The 27,873-nt window shown below is 41.4% G+C and overlaps 1 protein-coding gene and 1 long non-coding RNA gene across 3 annotated transcripts; both read left to right on the top strand.

Annotated features, from left to right (window-relative positions):
* Window positions 1-1,858: 1,858 nt before the first annotated feature.
* LOC135787636 (uncharacterized) lies at window positions 1,859-16,762 on the top strand. The gene is made up of 4 exons (XR_010547136.1): window positions 1,859-1,942; window positions 2,023-2,131; window positions 12,742-12,878; window positions 16,585-16,762. It is a non-coding gene; the product is annotated as an uncharacterized lncRNA (long non-coding RNA).
* Window positions 16,763-20,546: 3,784 nt separating this feature from the next.
* LOC135787363 (tRNA (32-2'-O)-methyltransferase regulator THADA-like) lies at window positions 20,547-26,532 on the top strand. Of its 2 annotated transcripts, XM_065297310.2 has the most exons (4): window positions 20,547-20,647; window positions 20,719-20,825; window positions 21,166-21,302; window positions 26,394-26,532. In XM_065297310.2, the coding sequence occupies exons 1-4, from the start codon at window positions 20,644-20,646 to the stop codon at window positions 26,422-26,424; spliced, it is 279 nt and encodes a 92-aa protein (XP_065153382.1). In that variant the 5' UTR covers window positions 20,547-20,643; the 3' UTR covers window positions 26,425-26,532. The 2 variants fall into 2 exon arrangements, with proteins under 2 accessions (XP_065153382.1, XP_065153381.1); XM_065297309.1 differs by lacking the exon at window positions 26,394-26,532 and having other exon boundaries at window positions 21,166-21,425.
* The last annotated feature ends 1,341 nt before the right edge of the window (window positions 26,533-27,873 follow it).

Genomic DNA, 27,873 nt, shown 5'->3' with positions numbered 1-27,873 from the left:
GAGCTGTCATTGTACAGAAAAGGCAACTTTATCCTTTATTTCTTGTACATTAGTGAATATTTACAATATTTGTTTTCTAAGTTTTCTACTTCCAATAAAATTTTCTATTTCAGTTGAACATTTTTTTATTAAATAAAAGTTTCATAAATGTTTATACATAAAAATGTAAAATTAAAATATATAAAAAATAGAACACAATAAAGGAATTATTTATACATTTTAATTTTTATAATCTAAATTTTTTCTTCACAATAGTGCAATTAGAAGTCCAGCTACAGGAGCAGACAGTTGGGTGTCTTTCTGAGTGCCTGTCTGCCTCATTCTGCACCGTGAGCACAGATCAATATCCTCACCTGACGGATTGCATCACTTCCTGTCTGGATGGCTTTCCCATTGGTACTTTTTTCATGGATAAATGTTGAATATCACACATATAATAATGTTTAAGATTAGGCAATACAACACTTAACGTTATATTATTAAATCGATTGACTGTTAGTTGTGAGCAGACAACGTCAATTAATGCATTGATGTAGACAGTGATCATACATGTGAAGAAATTAAGTTACTTGTCAGATTTTCATAACAAGCAAACATATTAAAAAAAAAAAAACATAAAAAATACAATGATTCATGTTTTTACAAAATAAAGAAGCCCAAAGTCACATATTATTGGCAGACTTGGCAACTTCTTCCTCCCGTTGAAACGGGCGACTAATTGATTCAGAATTATTTACAAAGCTGTTAGACCATGGAATGGTAAATGGACAGCATTTATACAGCGCTTTTAACAGACCTATGGCCATCCAAAGCGCTTTACAATTAGCCTCAAATTCACCCAAATACGCACACATTCAAACACCGACAGCGGCGCCAGCCAGCTCGTCGGGAGCAGCTGGGGTTAGGTGTCTTGCTCACAGACACCTCGACACTTGGTCCGGTGGAGCCGGGGATTGAACCACCAACCTTCCGGTTTGTAGACAACCTACATGAACCACTAGGCCACTGCCGCCCAGTCACACTTCATAAAGATCTGTATTCGCCCAATCAGCATTGTGTAGGGCGGGCTTCTATCGTGACCCCGGAATTGACGTATTACTCTTGTGTATTTGGTTTTGTGAAAGCCTAATCCACACTGATGTCTTACCCTATTAACTATTAACAAAAATACAAAAATTATTACATGCTTCTTTTGTACATGTTTATGTCACAATTTGTACAGATGTTACATTTATATAATGTTTATACTGTGACCTTGTACTTTGAACTCTTTAATGTTTTTCAATAAAAAATAAAAAAGCCTAGTCCACACGTACATAGGTATTTTTATAAACAGAGCTTTGTCTGCACGAACACACAAATCCGGTATGAAGCGCTGTCAGGAGCATGCCAAACCTACAGATGCCAATATATTCCTAACCGTAAAGCCATGTTGTCCAATCAGAAGCCATTGCAGAGTTTTCCCTCAGCACGTCACAGGCCCAAAACTCAGATTTCACCAGCTACACGACAACACTGTAACCAGAGTTTCTAAAAATCTTCACCTTGGCAGGAGTTTTTATAAAGGTTTGGTTTCAGTCACCTGATACTTTGTTTGTGTGTTGACAAACACCCAAAATACATAGAAAAAGGTACGGTTTTTAAATACCTGTGTATGTGTGGACAGGGCCCGTATGTAGCATTTGTCTTGGTTGCTAGTTTGTCATAAAGGGAACGTCAGAGCAATATATTTTCATGTCATTAAGTGTCTTTATAAATATTTTGCTCAGTTTTTGAGGAGAATGTGGATTTGTTGAAGTGAATAACACTAATTAGCCGGTTTACACTTAACTCTCAATACTATTGTTGTTATGCTGTTAAGATTACGTCATGGTTGTGAAGAAGAAAGTACCTGAAGTGCAGACTTTAGTTTTGGATGATGCCAGGTTAAAGAGTCTGATGGGTAAGTTAAGTGTCAGTGTTATTGTCTTATTTTCTATAATACTGTATTTGTTTCTCATGTGATGTGTTTCTGTCTCTCAGATGCTCTATCTGTTGTGGGTTATAGGACATCCACACATCTTGCTCAGAAGTTCTCAAAGACAGTCTGTCCTCCTCTGAGCCTGTAGAGCAGATCCAGCTCATCTCTAAGGTCAGTGGATACCTGCATCATATTAAACTGCTCACTACATTCAACCTGACCTTCTGTGTATTACATAAAACCAGCAACCACATCACCCTGTTGCCCAAGACAGCTTGCCCACTGAAGCTAAGCAGGGTTGAGCCTGGTCAGTACTTGGATGGGAGACCACCTGGGAAAGCCAGGTTGCTGCTGGTAGAGGTGTTAGTGAGACCAGTCGGGGGTGCTCACCCTGTGGTCTGTGTGGGTCCTAACACCCCAGTATAGTGATGGGGACACTATACTGTCAAAAAGCACTGTCTTTCAGATGAGATGTTAAACCGAGGTCCTGACTCTCTGTGGGCGTTAAAAATCCCAGGATTTCATTCGAAAAAGAGTAGGGGTGTGCCCCGGCATCCTGGCCAAACTTGCCCATTGGCCTACTAATCATCCCCATATCTACTAATTGGCTATATCTCTCGGTCTCCTCTCCACTAATTAGCTGGTGGGTGTTCTGCTGCAATATGGCCGGCGTCGCATCATTCAGGTGGATGCAGCACATTGGTGGTGGTTGAGGAGATTCCCCCATTCATATGTAAAGCGCTTTGAGGTCTGCAGAAAAGCGCTATATAAATGTAACAAATTATTGTCACAGGAGTGACAATCTTTTAGGCGGAACCAAAAATTGGGAAGTTTTGGTTCCGCCCGGATGTTTCCGCCCGGACCGGTAAGAGCAAACACCGGACATCCGGTGGCGTCGCGAACGCTGTAATCAGCCAAACTACACACAGCTGGGAGCTATTAAGAGGAGCGCCGGGTGATTGGAGGAGAACAACACCCAGGGGAGTATTTAAAGACAAGTTAAACCACAGTCTTGGCTGATGTTATCCACTGTTGTGTTGGTGTGTATTGTAGCGCCGAGTTGGGCTCGCCGGATACGCTATATTTTGGATCGTTGTATTGCTCTCTCTCTCCATGTGTGGATCATAGATCGATGGAAATGAGGATATTGAAGACCTTATAGGTGAAGTACTAGACGGACACTGACATTGGATGAGAGAAACGGAAGAAGAGGAAAAACTTACCGTTGTGAGTATATATCTGTGGGAAAAGTGGTGTTGGTGGCTGGAAAGCGCCCTGTCTAGGTACCTGGAGTTACTATTGGCATGAAGACAACCTAGGACGAAGAAAGACAGAGATTGTGAGTAACCAAATCCCTTGAAGTGGGTGTTTGTATATATTTGATTGATACATTGTTTGAGTGTTCTTAAGAGAGATTGAGTGGCCCTACCCCTGTACCAGCGTGGTGGGTGAGCCGAAGGTTTCGTGGGAAAGCAGCTACAGCGACGACCACAAACAAACGCTAGGCCGTCTGCCATCTCCCTATTCTCGCCCAGAGCGAAGTGGAAGAGGACGGGTGTCTATTGTGTGCACTGAGCGTGGTGGGGTGAGTCTTTGGAAATTTTCACTTGAAGTGGTGCTGTGTAATGCCGTGTATTGCAGTGTGAGTGCTGTGTCTTGTTTGACGTAACCCCACTTCAGTCACTCGTCCCGGGACGACGAAGAGGAAAGAACGGCGCTAGAGAATACCTGTACAATAATGCTGTAGTGTGTTTTCAGCTTCACCGAATTACAGAGTGGCGGCGAAGAACTGTGCTAGTGGCAGTGTGTGTGAGTATTACACCTACTATCGTTACCTTACTTGTGTCCTTTTCATCATCACAGAGTAGAGGCGAAAGAGATCCGCTGGCCCGAGGTCTCGACGAAGGGGCGCCCCGGTCCACTTTTCGATTGACCAACGGGTCTCGAGGAAAGGGCAGCGCTCGACCCGGTGTGCCGGCGTGGTTTTCTCGCCCCTCTGTTCATCAACGAGTTCGCCGAGAGGGTCTTGGCCCCCGGCGTCCCATTACAAGTCATTGCTAAATCGCCGCATTGCAGAACCAGCCGGCGTAAGCTCGCCACCCTGTAAGTTTCCATATAACCTGTTTTGTCTGCTGATTGACAGGAAAGTGAGTGAGTCGTGAGAGCTGTGGAGAGAAAGAGAGCCAACGTGAACACTGAGATATTGAGCTGTGGAGAGAGCCATACCTACCTAGAAGCTGTAACCAGCGCAGAGGTGAGCGAACGTCTTGAGAACGATTCACTGTGTCCCTGTATCCTAGCAGCCGTCTGTGGAGAGAAAAAGAGCCAACGTGAACACTGGGATATTGAGCTGTGGAGAGAGCCATACCTACCTAGAAGCTGTAGCCAGCGCAGAGGTGAGCGAACGTCTTGAGAACGATTCGCTGTGTCCCTGTATCCCAGCAGCCGTCTGTGGAGAGAAAGAGAGCCAACGTGAACACTGAGATATTGAGCTGTGGAGAGGGCCATACCTACCTAGAAGCTGTAACCAGCGCAGAGGTGAGCGAACGTCTTGAGAACGATTCACTGTGTCCCTGTACCCCAGCAGCCGTCTGTGGAGAGAAAGAGAGCCAACGTGAACACTGAGATATTGAGCTGTGGAGAGAGCCATACCTACCTAGAAGCTGTAACCAGCGCAGAGGTGAGCGAACGTCTTGAGAACGATTCACTGTGTCCCTGTATCCCAGCAGCCGTCTGTGGAGAGAAAGAGAGCCAACGTGAACGCTGAGAAAAACTGAGCTGTGAAGAGAGCCTAGAGGGGCCGTTATTTTAAGTTCCCCTTTTTCCCTGCCCTATTTAATATTTTTAAGTAAATTAAATAAAGTATATTTTAATTTTATGCTTGCCTTGTGTGTCTGGTCATTGGGGTGGCTTTGGGAATCTCCTCGAGGTGGAGAAAGGGGCGTGACCTTATTTACATCTGGGTCCATCCCTACCTGGTACAGATTTTGGCGTAGTCGGCAGGGCTCCACCTCGAGTTGAGTAACCAGACTAGCCCAATGACCGACAACGCGGGGCCCGCAGCCCAACCCCGTGCGGTGCCTGTCTTTATGGGTAGCCCGTGGGTCCAAAAGTATGGAGGGACAGAGTCGGGAGTACGACTAACGGAATGGAAGGCCCAGTTGGAGTATCTAGCCGACCTGCAGGGCCTTAGTGTAGCCCAGCGGCTCCAGTTCGTGTTAAACTCCCTAGAGGGAGAAGCGCGGCGAGAAGTACAGGCCGCCCCTGAAGCTGTCCGAGCCAGTGCCCAAACTATATTTCAGTTCCTGACCGAGCAATATGGTGACCACACCCCCGTAGCCGTCCTCTGTTCCCAATTCTTTAATAGTAAACAAGGCCCCCGACAACCCATTAGAGCTTTTGCCCTGAGACTGCGAGAGCAGTTCACCCGGCTACAGGCCCGCCGCGATCATGGATTGGGAAATGGAGAGACTTTGCTGCACGACCAATTCCTTCTGGGGATGAAAGAGGGCCCCGTGAGACAGAGTTTGAGGGTCCAGTTTCGGAGAGACCCCGACCTCACATTTGAAGATCTAAGGAAGGAGGCGCTAGCCTTGGAGGGCGACGAGGTCGAGGTGAGTGAGACCCCAGTATGTGCAGTGGTAAACGAAAGCGTGCCACCACCACCAGAGCGCACGGATTGGAAGCAGGCTCTAAAAGTAGAACTGTTGAAGGATGTCCGGGAGCAGATGTCAGAATTATCTAAAACTCTTCTGGGAGAGCTGCGCCAAGGTAGGGCGCGGGAGGAGCCAAGGCCGGCACCCCGAGAGCGAGTATACTCGGAGAGGAGCCGAGAGCCGCCGGGACGCCCAAACCGCTATAATCGACCCCGTTTCGAATGGGATGACCAGGGCCGACCAATTTGCAATCGTTGTGGTGAGCCCGGGCATTACAGTCGTCAGTGTGGGCCTCGCAGGGCATCTGAAGGGGGTTTTTAGGACGACCGGCCACAGTGGGTCGTGTTGCCGGGACCCCTCAAGAAGACCCGGGAAGAAGGAACGGTTCAAGGCAACAGATGATCGGGCATAGCCCGGTGGCAGAAGTAAAAGTGTGTGGCAAGTGGATTCAGTGCCTGGTAGATACGGGCTCACAGGTAACGATGTTTGCAGAAAGCCTCTCCAAGGAGATATTCGGACGGGAAGGAGTACAAGGAGCGGAGGCCCCCTGGTTGACGCTGAAGGGCGCTAACGGCCTGGAAATCCCCTACATTGGCTATCGCCTAACGGATCTGGAAGTGCATGGGGTGGTCGTCCCCCAAAAAGGTGTGGTCATTGTGGAGGATAGGTGTTTAGGCACCCACAGAGCCCTATTGGGCAAGAACGTCCTCTCTGAGTGCTGGGAGGAGATATTCCAGGCTAGGCCTGGTCCAAGGATCTCACCTGCCGAGAGGCCCAAGTGGGAGCGCGTGGTGGCCGACTGCCGCCGGGTCCAAATGAACCAGGTACGTAGAGATCGGGAGGAAGTGGGAAGAGTAATGTGCCGTTTTGCTTTGTCTATTCCCCCTAGGAGTGAAGCTATCGTATGGGCAAGAGTGCCCCTTCGGGAAGCGAACCCAGAGGAGTGGGTGTTGGTAGAGCCACACACGGATTGTCCACAAGTGGAGGTGGCACGGGGACTAGCGGCGGTCTACCGGGGAAGGATCCCTGTGAGAGTAAGAAATGAGCACCCCTATGCAGTCCAATTATATCGACACCAACGACTGGCCCGGCTAACGACGGTCACGCCTCACCAGGTGAGAGAAGAAAGGGACGTCAGTTTTCGTCAGGTGTGCCCCACTGTGATCGAGGTGGCCCTGACCCAGATGGATGCCCCGGCGAGTAACCAGGGGGAGGTGTGCCGAAACATCTGGCGGGTGAGTCACTGCAAGGGGATGACCTGGGACAGGTACAGACACAGAAACTGCAGGCACTCCTTCGGAAGTGGCAACATGTGTTCGCAAGGCATGATGAGGACTATGGGTGCACCCGGGTGGTGGAACACCACATCCCCACTGGGGATGCGGGGCCAAGCAGGGAGAGGTATCGACCGATCCCACCTACCTTATATGCGGAAGTACGTACACTTCTGCAGGGCATGTTGGGCCGGGGCATCGTTAGAGAGAGTAGTAGCCCCTGGGCGGCCCCCATCGTGCTCGTACAAAAGAAGACGGGAGCCTGGAGGTTCTGTGTGGACTATCGCAAGCTGAACCTGGTAACCAAGAAAGATGCTTTCCCTTTACCATGAATTGAAGACTCCCTCGCCAGCCTCACGCAGTCAGCCTGGTATTCCACCTTAGATCTGGCCAGTGGATATTGGCAGGTGCAGGTAGCCGAGGTAGACCGGGAGAAGACGGCCTTCACGACCCCATTCGGATTGTTCGAATGGGACCGGATGCCTTTCGGACTCTGCAACGCTCCAGCCACCTTCCAACGCTTGATGCAACGCTGCCTTGGAGGTCAGTTGATGGAGTCGGTATTAGTATATTTGGATGATGTGATTGTGTATTCCCCAGATTTCGATTCCCACCTCCGGCATCTGGAAGAAGTCTTTCGAGCCATGGAAAGATACGGGCTGAAACTGCAGCCGGACAAATGCCACCTGCTGCGGCGAGAAGTGAAGTTCCTGGGCCATGTGGTCAGTGCGGCGGGGGTGGCCGTGGACCCCAAGAAAGTCTCTGCAGTAAAGGAATGGAATGCGCCTAAGACTGTGAGGCAAGTACGATCCTTTCTGGGGTTCGTGGGATATTACAGACGGTTTATTAAAGATTTCTCCAAGATTGCCAAACCTCTTAACCAGTTGCTGGTTGGCACGGGACGAAGCCGGGGCCGTGGATCGCCCTCTATTAACTGGGATGACGATTGTGAGATGGCTTTTCAGAGGCTGAAGCAGGAATTGTTACAGGCCCCCATCTTGGCGTACGCTGACTTCTCTAAACCTTTTGTCTTATATACAGACGCGAGCAACCTGGGGCTGGGGGCGGTATTGGCCCAACGACAAGAAGGAGCTGAGCGGGTGATCGCCTATGCGAGCCGAAGCCTCCATCCGGCAGAGAGGAACGATGCCAATTATAGTTCCTTCAAGCTGGAACTGCTGGCCCTGAAGTGGGCCCTGAGCGAAAAGTTCAAGGACTACCTTTGGGGAGCTGAGGTAACGGTTGTTACAGACAATAACCCTCTAGTGCACTTACAGACGGCGAAGTTGGGGGCCGTGGAACAGCGATGGGTGGCTCAGCTGGCCAACTTCAACTACAAGTTGCAGTATCGGCCTGGACGAGAGCATACGAACGCGGACGTCCTTTCAAGATTGCCGGAGGCAAAGAGCCCTAGACGCCAGGGGTATCAAAGGGAGGATAGCCACGAGGAGGGCTACATGATAGGGGTCGTGGAAGCGCCAGGAGGCCAGAAGGAGGCCGTGCCAGGGAACTGGGGGTGGGACCCCCGCCGATGGATAGAGAGGCAAGCCCAGGACCGGGACGTGCGCCAGGTGAAGGTGTGGGTGGAGCAGGGCCAACGGCCCGCGCCGGCGGAAAGATTAGCCCAGACGGAGACCGGGAGAAGGTTACTGGGACAGTGGGAAAAGCTGGAGCTACAGGAAGGGGTGCTTTGCCGGAAAACCCGCGACCCGAAATTGGGAGAAGAAGTGTGCCAGATTGTGGTGCCCGCCGACCAGGTAAATGCATTGGTCTCAGTCTATCATGACCAGTTGGGACACCAGGGACAGGAGAGAACCGTATCCCTACTACGTAGGTTCTTCTACTGGCCGGGGCTGGAGGCGTCTGTGCACCACTTAATTCAAGCTTGTCCCCGGTGCATGTTGTTCAAGTCTAGACGAGAGGCCCGAGCACCAATGGTACCCATTCATGCGAAAGCCCCCCTCCACATAATGGCCATGGACTTCCTGACGCTGGGCCGCCCTCAGGACCGTTATCAAAACATTCTGGTAATCACCGATCTGTTTACCAAATACGCCTGGGCAGTTCCGACGCTTGATCAGACAGCCAATACCACCGCCACAGCTTTATGGCGCCATGTTTTTCAGACATTTGGATGCCCCGAGTTCCTACACTCCAACCAAGGGGCAAATTTTGAATCCAAGGTAATCCGTGAGTTGTGCCAGTTGTATGGATGCACGAAGACCCACACAACGTCGTATCATCCCCAGGGGAATGGAGGCTGTGAGAGGTTTAATCAGACCCTATTGGGGTTACTGGGGACCTTAGACCAACAGCAGCAGAGAGATTGGGTGAGTGCTTTACCGAGCCTTTTGCAAGCATATAATAACAGTGTTCATAGCACAACGGGGTATGCCCCTACTTACCTGATGTTCGGCAGGCACGTGCGAATGCCCACTGACCTGGTCTTGGGAGTAGTAGCAGACTGGGAAGAAGTGAGTGTAACGGAGTGGGTGGGGCGCCATCACCAGCGCTTACACTTTGCGTATGAACAGGTGTCGAGGAGAATACAGACGGCAGGAGAAAGGAACAAACGGCTGTATGATCGGACTGCCCGAGATGCCCCCCTGTTACCAGGTGAGAGGGTCCTGGCGAGAGATAACCGGCGGCAGGGAAAGGGCAAGCTAAGCGACCGCTGGGAGGCTATCCCGTACGTGGTCTGCAAGCAGCAGAGGCCGGGACAACCGGTGTACACCATCCGACCCGAGGGAAAACCTGGCCCCGAACGTGTGGTACACCGTAATATGCTTCGCCCTTGTCCGAACTACCCTGAGGCCGTGATAGAAGGGCCCGCCGAGCCAGTACCAGAGGCCCCCTGGATGGAAGGATGGGCTGTGGTACCAGGGAGACCCATGGTGGCGCTACCCCCGGCCGCCCAGAGGCAGCCAGAGATGGCACCCGAGCCAGTCGAACCCCCAGTGGCCCAGATGCAGCCTGAGCTGGCACCTGAGCCGGTTGAGCCCCCGGCGGCCCAGATGCAACCAGAGGTAGTACCCGAGCCAGCCGAGCCCGATTCACCCGTAAGGCGCTCCCAACGAGAGAGTCGAGGACGCCCCCCTGCCCGGTACGGTGAGTGGACAACGCCAAGGCATTCTAGGGACTAGAATGCATTGGTGGGGGAGGATGTCACAGGAGTGACGATCTGTTAGGCGGAACCAAAAATTGGGAAGTTTTGGTTCCGCCCGGATGTTTCCGCCCGGACCGGTAAGAGCAAACACCGGACATCCGGTGGCGTCGCGAACGCTGTAATCAGCCAAACTACACACAGCTGGGAGCTATTAAGAGGAGCGCCGGGTGATTGGAGGAGAACAACACCCAGGGGAGTATTTAAAGACAAGTTAAACCACAGTCTTGGCTGATGTTATCCACTGTTGTGTTGGTGTGTGTTGTAGCACCGAGTTGGGCTCGCCGGATACGCTATATTTTGGATCGTTGTATTGCTCTCTCTCTCCATGTGTGGATCATAGATCGATGGAAATGAGGATATTGAAGACCTTATAGGTGAAGTACTAGACGGACACTGACATTGGATGAGAGAAACGGAAGAAGAGGAAAAACTTACCGTTGTGAGTATATATCTGTGGGAAAAGTGGTGTTGGTGGCTGGAAAGCGCCCTGTCTAGGTACCTGGAGTTACTATTGGCATGAAGACAACCTAGGACGAAGAAAGACAGAGATTGTGAGTAACCAAATCCCTTGAAGTGGGTGTTTGTATATATTTGATTGATACATTGTTTGAGTGTTCTTAAGAGAGATCGAGTGGCCCTACCCCTGTACCAGCGTGGTGGGTGAGCCGAAGGTTTCGTGGGAAAGCAGCTACAGCGACGACCACAAACAAACGCTAGGCCGTCTGCCATCTCCCTATTCTCACCCAGAGCGAAGTGGAAGAGGACGGGTGTCTATTGTGTGCACTGAGCGTGGTGGGGTGAGTCTTTGGAAATTTTCACTTGAAGTGGTGCTGTGTAATGCCGTGTATTGCAGTGTGAGTGCTGTGTCTTGTTTGACGTAACCCCACTTCAGTCACTCGTCCCGGGACGACGAAGAGGAAAGAACGGCGCTAGAGAATACCTGTACAATAATGCTGTAGTGTGTTTTCAGCTTCACCGAATTACAGAGTGGCGGCGAAGAACTGTGCGAGTGGCAGTGTGTGTGAGTATTACACCTACTATCGTTACCTTACTTGTGTCCTTTTCATCATCACAGAGTAGAGGCGAAAGAGATCCGGTGGCCCGAGGTCTCGACGAAGGGGCGCCCCGGTCCACTTTTCGATTGACCAACGGGTCTCGAGGAAAGGGCAGCGCTCGACCCGGTGTGCCGGCGTGGTTTTCTCGCCCCTCTGTTCATCAACGAGTTCGCCGAGAGGGTCTTGGCCCCCGGCGTCCCATTACAAGTCATTGCTAAATCGCCGCATTGCAGAACCAGCCGGCGTAAGCTCGCCACCCTGTAAGTTTCCATATAACCTGTTTTGTCTGCTGATTGACAGGAAAGTGAGTGAGTCGTGAGAGCTGTGGAGAGAAAGAGAGCCAACGTGAACACTGAGATATTGAGCTGTGGAGAGAGCCATACCTACCTAGAAGCTGTAACCAGCGCAGAGGTGAGCGAACGTCTTGAGAACGATTCACTGTGTCCCTGTATCCTAGCAGCCGTCTGTGGAGAGAAAGAGAGCCAACGTGAACACTGGGATATTGAGCTGTGGAGAGAGCCATACCTACCTAGAAGCTGTAGCCAGCGCAGAGGTGAGCGAACGTCTTGAGAACGATTCGCTGTGTCCCTGTATCCCAGCAGCCGTCTGTGGAGAGAAAGAGAGCCAACGTGAACACTGAGATATTGAGCTGTGGAGAGGGCCATACCTACCTAGAAGCTGTAACCAGCGCAGAGGTGAGCGAACGTCTTGAGAACGATTCACTGTGTCCCTGTACCCCAGCAGCCGTCTGTGGAGAGAAAGAGAGCCAACGTGAACACTGAGATATTGAGCTGTGGAGAGAGCCCTACTTACCTAGAAGCTGTAACCAGCGCAGAGGTGAGCGAACGTCTTGAGAACGATTCACTGTGTCCCTGTATCCCAGCAGCCGTCTGTGGAGAGAAAGAGAGCCAACGTGAACACTGAGATATTGAGCTGTGGAGAGAGCCGTACCTACCTAGAAGCTGTAACCAGCGCAGAGGTGAGCGAACGTCTTGAGAACGATTCACTGTGTCCCTGTATCCCAGCAGCCGTCTGTGGAGAGAAAGAGAGCCAACGTGAACGCTGAGAAAAACCGAGCTGTGAAGAGAGCCTAGAGGGGCCGTTATTTTAAGTTCCCCTTTTTCCCTGCCCTATTTAATATTTTTAAGTAAATTAAATAAAGTATATTTTAATTTTATGCTTGCCTTGTGTGTCTGGTCATTGGGGTGGCTTTGGGAATCTCCTCGAGGTGGAGAAAGGGGCGTGACCTTATTTACATCTGGGTCCATCCCTACCTGTGACATTATTATTATAAAACATGGTTCCTAATCTTCAATATGTACAGCATCAAGTATCCCACAGTCTTAACTTTTATTGATTTTCAAAACCAATTGAAAAGATTAGATTTCTTTATTTTTCATTGCATGTCACATTTTTCATTGTATGTCACATATAAGGAAATTAGTGTGTATTTCATGAAAGTGTAGTATCTATGGAGAAGCCTATACATGTACATACAAATTACATTTACATACAGTACATACAATATACAACAACAATAAACTAAGAATGTCTGTACATTAAACCTTCAAATGTTCTAGAAGTATTGCTCATTTATGATATTGAATGTTGTTTGTGTTGATGTGTGCAGGCAGGATCCATGCTGGAGCAGTTGGGAGAGGATGATGAGTCTCCTACAGGTCCTTTACTTCAAGCTTGCTTAAACACACTGACGTTCTTATACATCACACTGCCAGTCAAGAATCCACTGAAGAGAGCCGTAGCAAGGTTTGAAACCTCAACATTTATTCATCATGTGTTATCAGTGATATTGTGAATCAGTTCCCACTTATTATGTGATGGGTCTTGTTGTCCAGGTTGATAAAGAAATAGATGGGTAAAGTTGACACACATTTTATTCTAGTAAATATATCTCAAGGTGGATTTAAAACCAACATTAAAAACACTTCTAAAAAAAACACATTTCTGTTATTCAACTTATAACTCAAAAACTTTTAATTTACTATGTTGTAGCTCTTAAAACCAGTTTCTCATATGTCTGTTTAATAAGGGTTAAAGAGAAACTTTTCAGGACATAAAATAGTCCTATTTTAGACTCTTTTAAATACTTTTTCAAAGAAACATATATTATATTGTTGGAATTAGTTTTACCACAAACAAACAACACAGAAAGGACAGTGCAAAATAAAGACATGACACAATGATTCGATTTTTAAGTAAATATATTTATTTATAAATTTAGCGCCAGATATTTATATATTAGTTTAAAGCTATATAATAAAGTGTTTAATTAATATATAATTAATAGTATAATGAATACATGATATAAAGTATTTATATTATTCATGTATATATTATAAAGAGATATATAATATAAGCATTATAAATATTTACATATTAGCTTTTATATAGCTTTATTATTAGCTTTCTATTTTCTATAAAGCTATATTATAAAGTGTATAATTAATTTATTATTAATATATAATTAATAGTATAATAAATAAACAATATACAGTATTTATATTAGACATGAATATATTTATATTATAAATGTGTATATTATCTAGATATATAATATTAGCTTTATATATATTTACATATTAGCTTTAATATTAGGTTTATATATTAGTATAGAATTAAAGTGTTATGAATATTTAATTTATTAGTGTAATAATAGTATAATAATATGTAATACATTATAAAGTATATTATATATAGCTTTAATATTAGCTTTATATATTCGTATATAATAACAATATTATTAATATATAATATATTAGTGTAATAATAGTATGTATATTATAAATATATATTTTAAGACTATAATATTAGTTGTATATGTATTTATATATTAGCTTTAAATGTAGCTTTATATATTACCTTTTTATATAGCTTTATTATTAGCTTTATATATATTTACATATTAAATTTAATATAGCTTTAATATGAGCTTTATATATTCGTATATAATAACAATATTATTAATATATAATATATTAGTGTAATAATAGTATAATTAATATATAATACATTATAAAGTATATATATTATAAATATATATTGTAAATGTATAATATTAGTTAATAATAAAATATTTATAATTTTAATATTTGTTCATATGTTTATATATTAGCTTTAATTTTAGCTATATATAATATTTGCTTTCTTTTTAGTATAAAACTATATTATAAAGTGTATAATTAATATAGTATAGTAATATTTTAGTATTAGTAAGTAATAGTATAAGTAAGATATATTATATATATTTAGCTATCTATCTGGAGAGTTAAAATTTTATATAAGTTGTTATACATTCGTGTCAGAGGAAAGTGCTGGAGTGCTGGAGTTTAGCTGTCAGCTGCTTGTAAAGCTGATCTGGAGACAGCAGAAGTAACTGGATCTAAAACTCAAGGCAAAACTGTGAAATCTCAAAAACATGAAGGCAGAGGAACCAGAAACCGAGAAGACAAAGCACAGCAACGCTACAGCCATGAACTACAGGACCTGCAAACCAGTCAATAAAACAACACAAGAGATGAACAAGACTTCCAAATGATGATGACAGATGAATATGAAAGCCACAGACCACCAGCCGAAACAACCTGCAAAGGACAAAACCTGAACCCCGAAACAACCTGCAGACCACCAGCCGAAAAAAACCTGCAAAGGACAAAACCTGAACCCGAAACAACCTACATACCACCAGCTGAAACAACCTGCAAAGGACAAAACCTGAACCCAAAACAACCTGCAGACCACCAGCCGAAACAACCTGCAAATGACAAAACCTGAGCCCGAAACAACCTGCAGACCACCAGCCGAAACAACCTGCAAATGACAAAACCTGAGCCCGAAACAACCTGCAACAATCAAGAAACCAGAAACACAAGGACAAGAAACACAAGACTCTCAAAAAGCCATGACATGAAACACAACATAGATTAACAAGACCAGGATCACAAACTCATTAAAATGTGACCATACCTCATGTAAATTATTATAAAATCTATAGGAATACCTTTTACACAATTATCAAAAAATAATGAAAAACATTGCTGAAATTCTTATACTTATGCTACATATTTACAATATTTACAGAAGTAGTTTTAGGTGTGACTGATCTGTGTGTTTATAAATCACACATTGATTCAGTATCTCTTGGGAGAAGGCTCTCCACTGATGTCCACTTTGATGCGAGGAGGAGCAGCTCCTGGTGTGGAGAAGATCTCTCTGATGCGGATGGATCCATCAGCCTGCTCTTCCTCACAAAAGCTGGGACGGTTGAGTGCTTCCCACAGGCGCTGCTTGATCCTCAGACCCAGATCCAGGCTGTAGGGACGAAGCCGACCAGAAGGGAACCGGAGGAGGGGATCCACCGTGGAGTGATAGATGTCCTAAAAAGTAAGGGAGGGAAACGATAAATCGTGTGAATTGCTTGCTATGCTTCTCAATGAATTATGACGAAAGGCGGCTTCATCCAAACCAGAGGGCACTTTTATACAGAAACTCAAACTTTTTTTATACAGAAGAAATACCATTTACAAACACAGCTCCAGGAATGACATATATATAGTTACACTCTTACCTGAAAGTCCTCCACGGTGCGGCCGTTGATGAAGAGAGGTTCCTCTGGTGCCGTGTCCGTGGATGGTGCTGAGACCGGAGGCCTGAAAAGTGCTGGACAAAGGTCAGGAATAACAGCAGTGTTGTGCATGTACCTGTCCTCCAGCCTCTGGTGGTCCTCCTGCAGCTCAGCATCTCTCTTCCTCTTCTTCGGTGGCTGAACGGCTCTGGAGATGCAGCTGTAGGTGTGGTCCAACCCGGTCACATCCGCCATCACTGGGAGGTCCGCTACCTTCGACACCCTCGACCTGGAAACACTCAAGGGGCCTACACAGTAGTCATCCAAAAATTTTGAACGAACTCGTGTCCTTCGGAGGCCATACTCACCTGTGAAGGTCCTCACCGTGCTCGTCATCATGAAGATATCAACGAGATTCAGAAGCAGCAGAAAATCTCTTGAGAAATCTGTGTGTGTATCAAGATATAACCAGTGAAAATTTTTATTTTGAATTTGGTTTCTACAGCTGATGTCAGACAGATGACATAAAACACCAATCAACCAATCACGTGGCTCCTTGAAAAGCTCTGTTAATTTTAAATATACGCTCAGGTCCACTGATGTAATGCAGAGTCTTTAAATGTAAATAACACTGTCAATATTCAATCAGAGCTGTCATTGTACAGAAATGCAACTTTATCTTTTATTTCTTGTACATTAGTGAATATTTACAAGAGTTTTCTACTTCCAATAAAATTTTCTATTTCAGTTGCATTTTTATTTATTAAATAAAAGTTTCATAAATGTTTATACATAAAAAAATGTCACATTTAAATATATAAAAACATAACACAATAAGGGAATTATTTATACATTTTAATTTTTATAATCAAATTTTTTTCTTCACAATAGTGCAATAGCTAGAAGTCCAGATTGGCTACAGGAGCAGACAGTTGGGTGTCTTTCTGAGTGCCTGTCTGCCTCATTCTGCACCGTGAGCACAGATCAATATCCTCACCTGACGGATTGCATCACTTCCTGTCTGGATCGCTTTCCCATTGGTACTTTTTCATTGATAAATATTGAATATCACACATATAATAATGTGTACGTATTTTTACATTTACAATTTTTTAATATAATAAAATGCAACTTCATCTTTTTTTTAGAGGGTATTCATCCAAATTGGATTACGTTTGTAGGAATTATAGCCGTTAATATGTAATTCCTCCTTTTTAAATACGCCAAAATTAATGCAACAGTTAACTTTGAAGCTGTTTCATGGACAGGCATGAGCTATTTGTTAAAAAATTTCCTCATAAATAAAAGATGTTAAATGTCCAGGGTTAATTTGAACTGTTCCATTTACTTTTGGAAGCTGTAGCTCTGAAACCACATCATGTGATACAGACCATATTTAGGTTTCAAAAACACAACAAAACCACCAGTCAGATAAGAGTAACATTAGTAGATGACAGATAAATCATTTGGTACATTCTGACAGAAAAAAATTGCACTAGTGAGCTCAGCAAAAATAAACAAAATCCTGGACGTCCATATAAGATAACAATGGTGGATGATCACATTATCCTCTCAATGATAAAGAAAAAATCCTTTACAATATCCAGAGAAGTGAAGAACACTCCACAGGAGGTAAAGATGTCATGTCAATCAAAACAATAAAGACAAAAAAATACAAGGAGAAATACAGAGGGTTCAACACAAGATACAAAAGTCTCAAGAATAGGAAGGGGAGATTAGACTCCGAAAGTCAGATAAGCTCTATAAAAGCCTTATTTGGAGAGATTAAACTAACATCAACCTGTATAAGACTGTATAATGACAATAAAAATGATGAAGAAGGCTTAAAGGGGCTCGCACACCAGGCAAGAAGTGCGCGTTGCATCGCGTGTAGGACAACTCGCAGGTATCGCACACTGGACGTGCTCATTAAATAGTGCGATCTTAGTCAAACAGTCTACAGTACTTCAAAACAAGCGTTGGCAACCTATGTTAATGGTTAATGGTTTGGGACAAATATGATGTTATTTAATGTTAAATGCTCTGTGGCACGGCAGGGATCCAGAGTCCAGAGTCAAAGCTGACAGCTGCCGTCAGACGCCTCTGGTGTGTTTACATTCATAGAAAATATTGGTGCGGTGTTCCGGAAAGGGATTAAAGTTCTAGAGTAAAATAAATGTAAGATCTGTCCAAACTGAAACCACCCCAATGTGTTCTATTTTTAGATACATGGCGCATCCCTTCTCGTCCGGTTTGCGACCCCCTTAAAAACATCTCATGGTACGAGCACACATCTTCAGGAAAATCGTGTTCAGGCAGTGTGATTGCATTTCCATGCAAAGACACCGGATCGCTGGTGTTTTTTTTTGTTATGTAACAGAAGACAGAAGCATTCAGATAATTTTCCACTTCTCTGGGTATGTAAATGTTTTTTCTTTATCATGGAGAGGATAATGTGATAATCCATCATTGTTATCTTATATGGACGTTCAGGATTTGTTTTGTGGCTGAGCTCACCAGTGTCTTCATTGTTTAGTCACAATGTATCAAATTGCTGATCTGCCCACTAATGTTCCTCCTATCTGACTGATGGACTGATTGTGTTTTTGAAACCCAAATATGGTCTGTATCACGTGTATGGAGATCTCCCTGAACCACATGATGAGGCTTCAAAATGCAAATACCTCACTCAAAATCAACTTCAGACCCTTTAACATCCTTCATTTATGAGGAAATGATTTAACAAAAAGACAATGTCCATAAAATAGCTTTTGAGTAAACTGTCCCATTACTTTTAGCCTCTTTATTAAGGGGGAGTTACATATTAAACTGCTGTAATTCCTAAACTCTACATTCAATCTGGATGTTAATAAGTCGAGTGTGTGCACTTTAAGCCAATATTCATTATAGGTATTATCAGCTGTTTACAGGAATTTTGACGCATATGTGTGTTTAAGGCCAATAATGCGGCAAAAATGCTTAATGAGCAGCGAATGCGTGACTTGCGCGCTCCTCTCACACAGAAACAGCGCACACATATAGTACTGTTGTTTGTTTCAATGGCTTTAAATTACTTGTTTTAAAACTTCTGTGCTTAAATACGTGTACAAACCGAGGGGCAACCTTCAGATTAGGCAAAGTATTTGATTTTGTGAGATGCTACATCCAAAGCAACTTATAGTGCATACAAGTTAGACATCAGTATGTGTGTTCATTGGGAAATGAACCCACTGCAAACACAATGCTCTAAAACTGAGCTACAGAAACACATAATATCATTCTGTTTACTTTTATTGTGGTTGACAAAACCAGACCTACAAGTGTTTTAAAGTAAATAGTTTGCTCATACAGATGACCTGACAGTCTTTACTGTTCATATATTTCTTGACAACAATTTCCTTCTGTGTTCAGTCATACTGTGATTAATACACACTGATTGTCAGAATGGTGGGATGTACTTTACTTGATATATCACTGTGACAACAGCTCACATCTGCTACTTGCCATTACCTCAGCCACTTGAATGAGTTAAATTTGTATGGAAAAAATCCATATATTGTATATATTATATATATATATATATATATATATATATATATATAAGCTACTTGTCAGTGCAGTTAATCTTTTTAATGACACCTGTGATTTGTCTGTAATTGCACATCTTTACCAGCAGGGGTCAGTGTTGTTTCACTTGTCCTTACTGAATGAACAGAACACAAGAACCTATATAATAACGCTATACAACACTTAACGTTATATTATTAAATTGATTGATTGTTAGTTGTGAGCAGACAACATCAATTAACGCATTGATGAAGACAGTGATCATAAATGTGAAGAAATTAAGTTACTTGTCAGATTTTCCAAACAAGCAAGCATATTTTAAAACCCCCCACAAAAAATACAATGATTCATGTTTTTACAAAATAAAAAAGCCCAAAGTCGCGTATTATAAGCAGACTTGGCAACTATGGTGACTTCCTCCTCCCGTTGAAATGGGCGGGATAATTGATGCAGAATTATTTACAAACTGTTAGACCAATCACACTTCATTAAGATTTGCCCAATCAGCGTTGTGAAGGGAGGGCTTCTATCGTGACCCCGGAATTGACGTATTATTCTTGTGTATTTGGTTCTGTGAAAGCCTAATCCACACTTATGTCTTACACTATTAACTATTAAGAAAAATACAAAAATTATTACATGCTTTTTTGTACATGTTTATGTCACAGTTTGTACAGATATTACATTTATATAATGTTTATACTGTGACCTGTACTCTTTAATGTTTTTCAATAAAAAAGCCTAGTCCACACGTACATAGCTATTTTTATAAACAGAGCTTTCCCCTATCATTAACAAATCTCAGCGTCCACACGAACACATAAAACCGGGTATGAAGCGCTGTCAGGAGCACACCAAACCAAAAGATGCCGATATATTCCTAACCGTAAAGCCATGTTGTCCAATCAGAAGCCATTGCAGAATTTTCCCTCAGCACAGGCCCCAAACTCCGGTTTTACCAACTACACGACAACGCTGTAACCAGAGTTTCTAAAAATCTTCACCTTGGCAGGAGTTTTTATAAAGGTTTGGTTTCAGTCATCTGATACTGTGTTTGTGTGTTGACGAACGCCCAAAACAAATAGAAAAAGGTACATTTTTTAAAATACCTGTGTATGTGTGGACAGGGCCCGTATCCGTTAGCGTTAGTCATAAAGGTAACGTTGGAGCAATATATTTTCATGTCATTAAGTGTCTTTATAAATATTTTGCTCAGTTTTTAAGGAGAATGTGGATTTATGAAGTGAATAACACTAACTAGCCGGTTTACACTTAACTCTCAAAACTATTGTTGTTATGCTGTTAAGATTACGTCATGGTTGTGAAGAAGAAAGTACCTAAAGTGCAGGCTATAGTCTTGGATGATGCCAGTTGAAAAGTCTGATGGGTAAGTTAAGTGTCAGTGTTATTGTCTTATTTTCTATAATACTGTATTGTTTCTCATGTTATGTCTCTCAGATGCTCTATCTGTTGTGGGTGATAGGACATCCACACATTTTGCTCAGGTTCTCAAAGACAGTCTGTCCTCCTCTGAGCCTGTAGAGCAGATCCAGCTCATCTCTAAGGTCAGTGGATACCTGCATCATATTAAACTGCTCACTACGTTCAACCTGACCTACTGTGTATTACATAAAACATGGTTCCTAATCTTTAATATGTACAGCATCAAGTATCCCACAGTCTTAACTTTTATTGATTTGCAAAGCCTTTGTTTTGTTCTTAGTTTGTCATTGCATGTCACATACAAGGAAATTAGTGTGTATTTCATGAAAGTGTATGATCTACATACAGTACATAAAATATACAACAAAAATACACTAAGAATGTCTGTACATTAAACCTTCAAATGTTCTTGAAGTATTGCTCATTTATGATATTGAATGTTGTTTGTGTTGATGTGTGCAGGCAGGATCCATGCTGGAGCAGTTGGGAGAGGATGATGAGTCTCCTACAGGTCCTTTACTGCAAGCTTGCTTAAACACACTGACGTTCTTATACATCACACTGCCAGTCAAGAATCCACTGAAGAGAGCCGTAGCAAGGTTTGAAACATCAACATTTATTCATCATGTGTTAGCAGTGATATTGTGAATCAGTTCCCATTTATTATGTGATGGGTCTTGTTGTCCAGGTTGATAAAGAAATAATTGGATAAAGTTGACACACATTTTATTCTAGTTAATATATCTCAAGATGGATTTAAAACCAACATTAAAAACACTTCTAATAAAAACACATTTCTGTTATTCAACTTATAACTCAAAAACTTTCATTTACTATGTTGTAGCTCTTAAAACCAGTTTCTCATATGTCTGTTTAATAAGGGTTAAAGAGAAACTTTTCAGGACATTAAGTAGTCTTATTTTAGACTCCTTCAAATACTTTTTAAAGAAACATATATTATGTGGCTGAAATTTGTTTTACCACAAACAAACAACACAGAAAGGACAGTGCAAAATAAAGACATAACACAATGATTCGCTTTTTAAGTAATTAATTATATTTATTTATAAATATAGCGCCAGATATTTATATATTTGTTTAAAGCTATATAATAAAGTGTTTTATTAATATATAATTAATAGTATAATGAATACATAATATAAAGTATTTATATTATTAATGTATATATCATAAAGATATATATATATATAATATTAGCTTTACATATATTTACATATTAGCTTTGATATAGCTTTTATATTAGCTTTCTATTTAGTGTAAAGCTATATTTTAAAGTGTATAATTCATTTATTATTAATATATATAATTAATAGTATTAAAAAATAAATAATATATAGTATTTATATTATAAATGTATATATAATAAAGATACATAATATTATATTTATTTACATATTAGCTTTAATATTAGGTTTATATATTTGTATATAATTAATGTGTTATGAATATATAATGTATTAGTTTAATAATAGTATAATAAATTGTAATACATATTATAAATAATATATATTATAAGGCTATAAAATTTGTTGTATATATACCTTTAACTTTAGCTTTATATACTACTTTATAATATAACTTTAATATTATCTTTATATATATATATATATATATATATATATATATATATATATATATATATATATATATACATATATATACATATATATATATATATATATATATATATATATATATATATATATATATATATATATATATATATATTATAAATATATATTGTAAAGGTATAATATTAGTTATTAATATAATATAATATTAATATTTGTTTATATATTAGCTTTAATTTTAGCTATATATAATATTTGCTTTCTATTTATTATAAAGCTATATTATAAAGTGTATAATTAATATAGTATAGTTTTATTTTAGTATTAGTAAGTGATAGTCTAATCAAGATATAGTATATATATTTAGCTATCTATCTGGAGAGTTAAATTTTTATATAAGAAGTTAAAATTCGTGTCAAAGGAAAGTGCTGGAGTTTAGCTATCAGCTGCTTGTAAAGCTGATCTGGAGAAAGCAGAGGTAACTGGATCTAAAACTCAAGGCAAAACTGTGAAATCTCAAAAACATGAAGGCAGAGGAACCGGAAACCGAGAAGACAAAGCACAGCAACGCTACAGCCATGAACCACAGGACCTGCAAACCAGTCAATAAAACAACACAAGAGATGAACAAGACTTCCAAATGATGATGACAGATGAATATGAAAGCCACAGACCACCAGCCGAAACAACCTGCAAAGGACAAAACCTGAACCCCGAAACAACCTGCAGACCACCAGCCGAAAAAAACCTGCAAAGGACAAAACCTGAACCCGAAACAACCTGGAGACCACCAGCCGAAAAAAACCTGCAAAGGACAAAACCTGAACCCGAAACAACCTGGAGACCACCAGTCGAAAAAAACCTGCAAAAGACAAAACTTGAACCCGAAACAACCTGCAGACCACCAGCCGAAACAACCTGCAAAAGACAAAACCTGAACCCGAAACAACCTGCAGACCACCAGCCGAAACAACCTGCAAATGACAAAACCTGAACCCGAAACAACCTGCAGACCACCAGCCGAAACAACCTGCAAAAGACAAAACCTGAACCCGAAACAACCTGCAGACCACCAGCCGAAACAACCTGCAAAGCCGAAACATCCTGCAACAATCAAGAAACCAAACACACAAGGACCAGAAACACAAGACTCTCAAAAAGCCATGACATGAAACACAACATGGATTAACAAGACCAGGATAACAAACTCATTAAAATGGGACCATACCTCATGTAAAGTATTATAAAATCTATAGGAATACATTTTACACAATTATCAAAAAATAATGAAAAACATTGCTGAAATTCTTATACTGCCCTCCAAAGCCTAAGTGCAGTATCTACGCAAACACTGAAACTGAGAAAAATGGCTTTAAAGTTTTAACACTAGCTAGCCAAACATGTTGTAGGTAGATTAGTGGTAATGCATTCATGTAATGCCTTGTTAGGAAGAAATTTTTTATAGATAAAAACCATGACCACCGATGTGACCTTTGACTCCCAAAATGCAGATACTGCACTCTGCCTTTGAAAGACCTTACACAACTAAAACACTATTGCAAAAGCAAAGTGCAGTATCTACGAACTAAATGTGTTCATTCAACTTTTTCTCATGCTTCTTAATACATTTTGATTGTTTTTAATAACTGTAATAGTTTTATTTATGTTTGTGAATGCTAAAAATGCTCCTTTTACCACAAAGAGAGTATTTAACTCACTTTATTAATTTTTATTTATTAAAAAATTACATTAGACGAGGTTTGCTTTAAAACAGTAGTTAAAAATTAACATAATTTAAAAATAGAAGAACATGTTTGTCCCAAAGACATTATTGTTTCAAATGTACTATAAGTGGTAACTAACAGTATGTACATTTTAGTTAATTTTCATCTCAAAGTAGCACAGTTATGTAAACTTAGATATTTTTAAGATTAGCTTAAGAAGTACTAAACTAAATGTTTTAATAGTAAGTAGCCTACAAAATTAGTTCGTGGAGAAAGAGCACTTATTATGGAAGTGTACTTTTTCACATAGTGTGCTTTCTGCTGGCCCGGCTGCGCTCGTCAGGTTGACTGGGCTCCGCTATCTTTGCCTAACAATTAAACTTTACCAGACTCTTATCAACTTTTGAAGGAGTAACCCCTGCCATTACAATTTGATTAGCTGCCTAAAAAGTGGAGAGATGTTTGAATCAACAAACACCAATGCGCTTGAATCGGATTATATTATTATTGTCAGAGGAAATTGTCTTCAATGGACTAGCACAGGTAGGTCAAAACTTTCTAGCAGCTGGCTAGTCAATGTTAACTACTTATAAAGCTGTAATTTGCCTTAGCATGAGTTATTATTTAGCTATCTTCCTTACCAGTATTTGTTTATTTGCGTTTTAACGCGAGTTCAACCATCATTTGGCCGCGGGATTGTGCCATGGTTTGTTGTTTCTGTGTGTTACGATCGGGGGAAACCGCAGTATCTGCGGTATCAAAGCCGGGGAAACAAAGCCAGAACGCAGTAACATCACTTACTGCGGTTTGCCTTGGTATTAGCATGGATTTTGTAGTTACTGCAATTTTGACACCCTCATTTCTCTGAAACGGGACAAAATTGAACCAGGAGACTTTGTCACAAGACAGAACAGATGTCATAAAGCTCATTTCAAGCCTTAACTCAATTTCGACCAAGTGTGTAGTTACTGCGCTTTGGCTTTGGACGGCAGTATACTTATGCTACGTATTTACAATATTTACAGCAGTAGTTTTAGGTGTGACTGATCTGTGTGTTTATAAATCACACATTGATTCAGTATCTCTTGGGAGAAGGGTCTCCACTGATGTCCACTTTGATGCGAGGAGGAGCAGCTCCTGGTGTGGAGAAGATCTCTCTGATGCGGATGGATCCATCAGCCTGCTCTTCCTCACAAAAGCTGGGACGGTTGAGTGCTTCCCACAGGCGCTGCTTGATCCTCAGACCCAGATCCAGGCTGTAGGGACGAAGCCGACCAGAAGGCAACCGGAGGAGGGGATCCACCGTGGAGTGATAGATGTCCTAAAAAGTAAGGGGGGAAACGACTTTATATAAACGACATAAACAGTGATTTTGGATTGATAAGGACTGATCAAAGAGCCGTAGTACATAAAATAGCTCTGCATAATATCGCCTCTGCGTTTCAGAATCAATACCGGCAAAGTTTTTTTAGTGTGTATTGCGATTTATTGTTACACTCTTACCTGAAAGTCCTCCACGGTGCGGCCGTTGATGAAGAGAGGTTCCTCTGGTGCCGTGTCCGCGGATGGTGCTGAGACCGGAGGCCTGAAAAGTGCTGGACAAAGGTCAGGAATAACAGCAGTGTTGTGCATGTACCTGTCCTCCAGCCTCTGGTGGTCCTCCTGCAGCTCAGCATCTCTCTTCCTCTTCTTCGGTGGCTGAACGGCTCTGGAGATGCAGCTGTAGGTGTGGTCCAACCCGGTCACATCCGCCATCACTGGGAGGTCCGCTACCTTCGACACCCTCGACCTGGAAACACTCAACGGGCCTACACAGTAGTCATCCAAAAATTTTGAACGAACTCGTGTCCTTCGGAGGCCATACTCACCTGTGAAGGTCCTCACTGTGCTCGTCATCATGAAGATATCAACAAGATTCAGAAGCAGCAGAAAATCTCTTGAGAAATCTGTGTGTGTATCAAGATATAAAGAGTGAAAATTTTGTTTTGAATTTGGTTTCTACAGCTGATGTCAGACAGATGACATAAAACACCAATCGACCAATCACGTGGCTCCTTGAAATGCTCTGTTAATTTCAAATATACGCTCAGGTCCACTGATGTAATGCAGAGTCTTTAAATATAAACAACACTGTCAATATTCAATTAAAGCTGTCATTGTACAGAAATGCAACTTTATCCTTTATTTCCTGTACACTAGTGAATATTTACAAGAGTTTTCTAATTCCAATAAAAAATTTTATTTCAGTTGCACAATTATTTATTAAATAAAAGTAAATCTTTATACATAGAAATGTAACATAAAAATATATAAAAAATAGAACACAATAAGGGAATTATTTATTATTTAATCTAATTTTTTTCCTTCACAATAGTGCAATAGCTAGAAGTCCATATTGGCTATAGGAGCAGACAGTTGGGTGTCTATCTGAGTGCCTGTCTGCCTCATTCTGCACCGTGAGCACAGATCAATATCCTCACCTGACGGTTTGCATCACTTCCTGTCTGGATGGCTTTCCCATTGGTACTTTTTTCATGGATAAATGTTGAATATCACACATCTAATAATGTTTAAGTATTTTTACTTTACCAAAGAAATAGTAACATTACAAACATACATACATGTTTATACCAACACACATACAGTCACCTCCATAAATATTGGACCAGAAGCACATTTTGTTTTATTTTTGCTGTTTACCAAAATGTATTCTAGTTACAGCCATATAATACACACAAGTGCACACTTTCAGCTTTACTTGGAGGGTATTCTCATCCAAATTGGATGACGGGTTTAGGAATTTCAGCCGTTTAATATGTAACTCCTCCTTTTTAAACTCCTGTAATAAAACACATGCAATAAAAAAATGTAGCACATAATTATAAAATTTTTAAAAAGTAAATTTAAGAAATATATAGAACCATAAAATTACATTATAGAAGAATTTTAGCATTCAAAGCAATGGGTCTTTTGTAGTAGAATTGTGCAAAAACATCTGTAAGCAACATCCGTTTCAATATTTCCAGTATTTTTAATTCATTCACTTTTTTATTTCTCACATACTTTTTTGCATACTGACGTTTTGACATTGCCGACTACTTATTTTTGCATTTTAGGCATACGATCATTAATAATATGAAAGTAGACGATTTTGAAGTCTACCCAGAAGTGTCGCCCCCTAGTACCAAGGGATGTTAAAAGTCATTGATAAACTGTACCAGTCAGCTTGAAGGGCACAAATAGATACTTTAAATAGACAGTAAAACTATGAAAATATATTAAATATATTTGTGTTTTCCAGTTAGAATTCCCACATAGTTATGCTAATGTATTGAATTACTATGGCAACCATTAATCCTGTTTAAAAAAACATTTAATAACCAGCGTTTCAGAATATTACAACGGTCAGGACAAAATGAGTTAAATTATAAATAAAACACAGTCAGTAAGTGAAACAATAACATTCAGAAATATCTGTGAGTATAAAAGCAGATTCTTAAAAAAATAAGTAGTGTACTAAAATATCGAAATTTTAAATGACTTTCACATTATTCTTATACAAAACACATCTAACTGATGTGTCAGTGATATCAGGTCAATCTCCAGTGAAATTTAAACTCACCCATTGTCAGATTTAAGGCATTCCTAGTTTATTTTTAATCAGATATCACCCCCTTAATTCTTTCACATACTTTGTTTCTCTAAAATGTCACTGTGTGTTTCTGCAGTTAACTTTTACAATATCCATTTAATCCTAATACTTCTATTTCGGCAAAGTATTTTTATACTGATGTTGTTTATGTAAAATAATGTTAACGTTTGTTAAAAAAAAAACAGCTCTGGATCAGTCGGTC

This window comes from Paramisgurnus dabryanus, chromosome 20, assembly GCF_030506205.2.
Source record: "Paramisgurnus dabryanus chromosome 20, PD_genome_1.1, whole genome shotgun sequence".
Taxonomy (NCBI): domain Eukaryota; kingdom Metazoa; phylum Chordata; class Actinopteri; order Cypriniformes; family Cobitidae; genus Paramisgurnus; species Paramisgurnus dabryanus.
The sequence above is the reverse complement of the archived record's forward strand: the minus strand, read 5'-3'. Positions and strand labels throughout refer to the sequence as shown.

Coding starts and splice junctions, on each gene's coding strand:
- LOC135787363 (XM_065297309.1), top strand. Junction 20,826..21,165: donor AGATCCAGCTCATCTCTAAG/GTCAGTGGATAC, acceptor TGATGTGTGCAG/GCAGGATCCATGCTGGAGCA.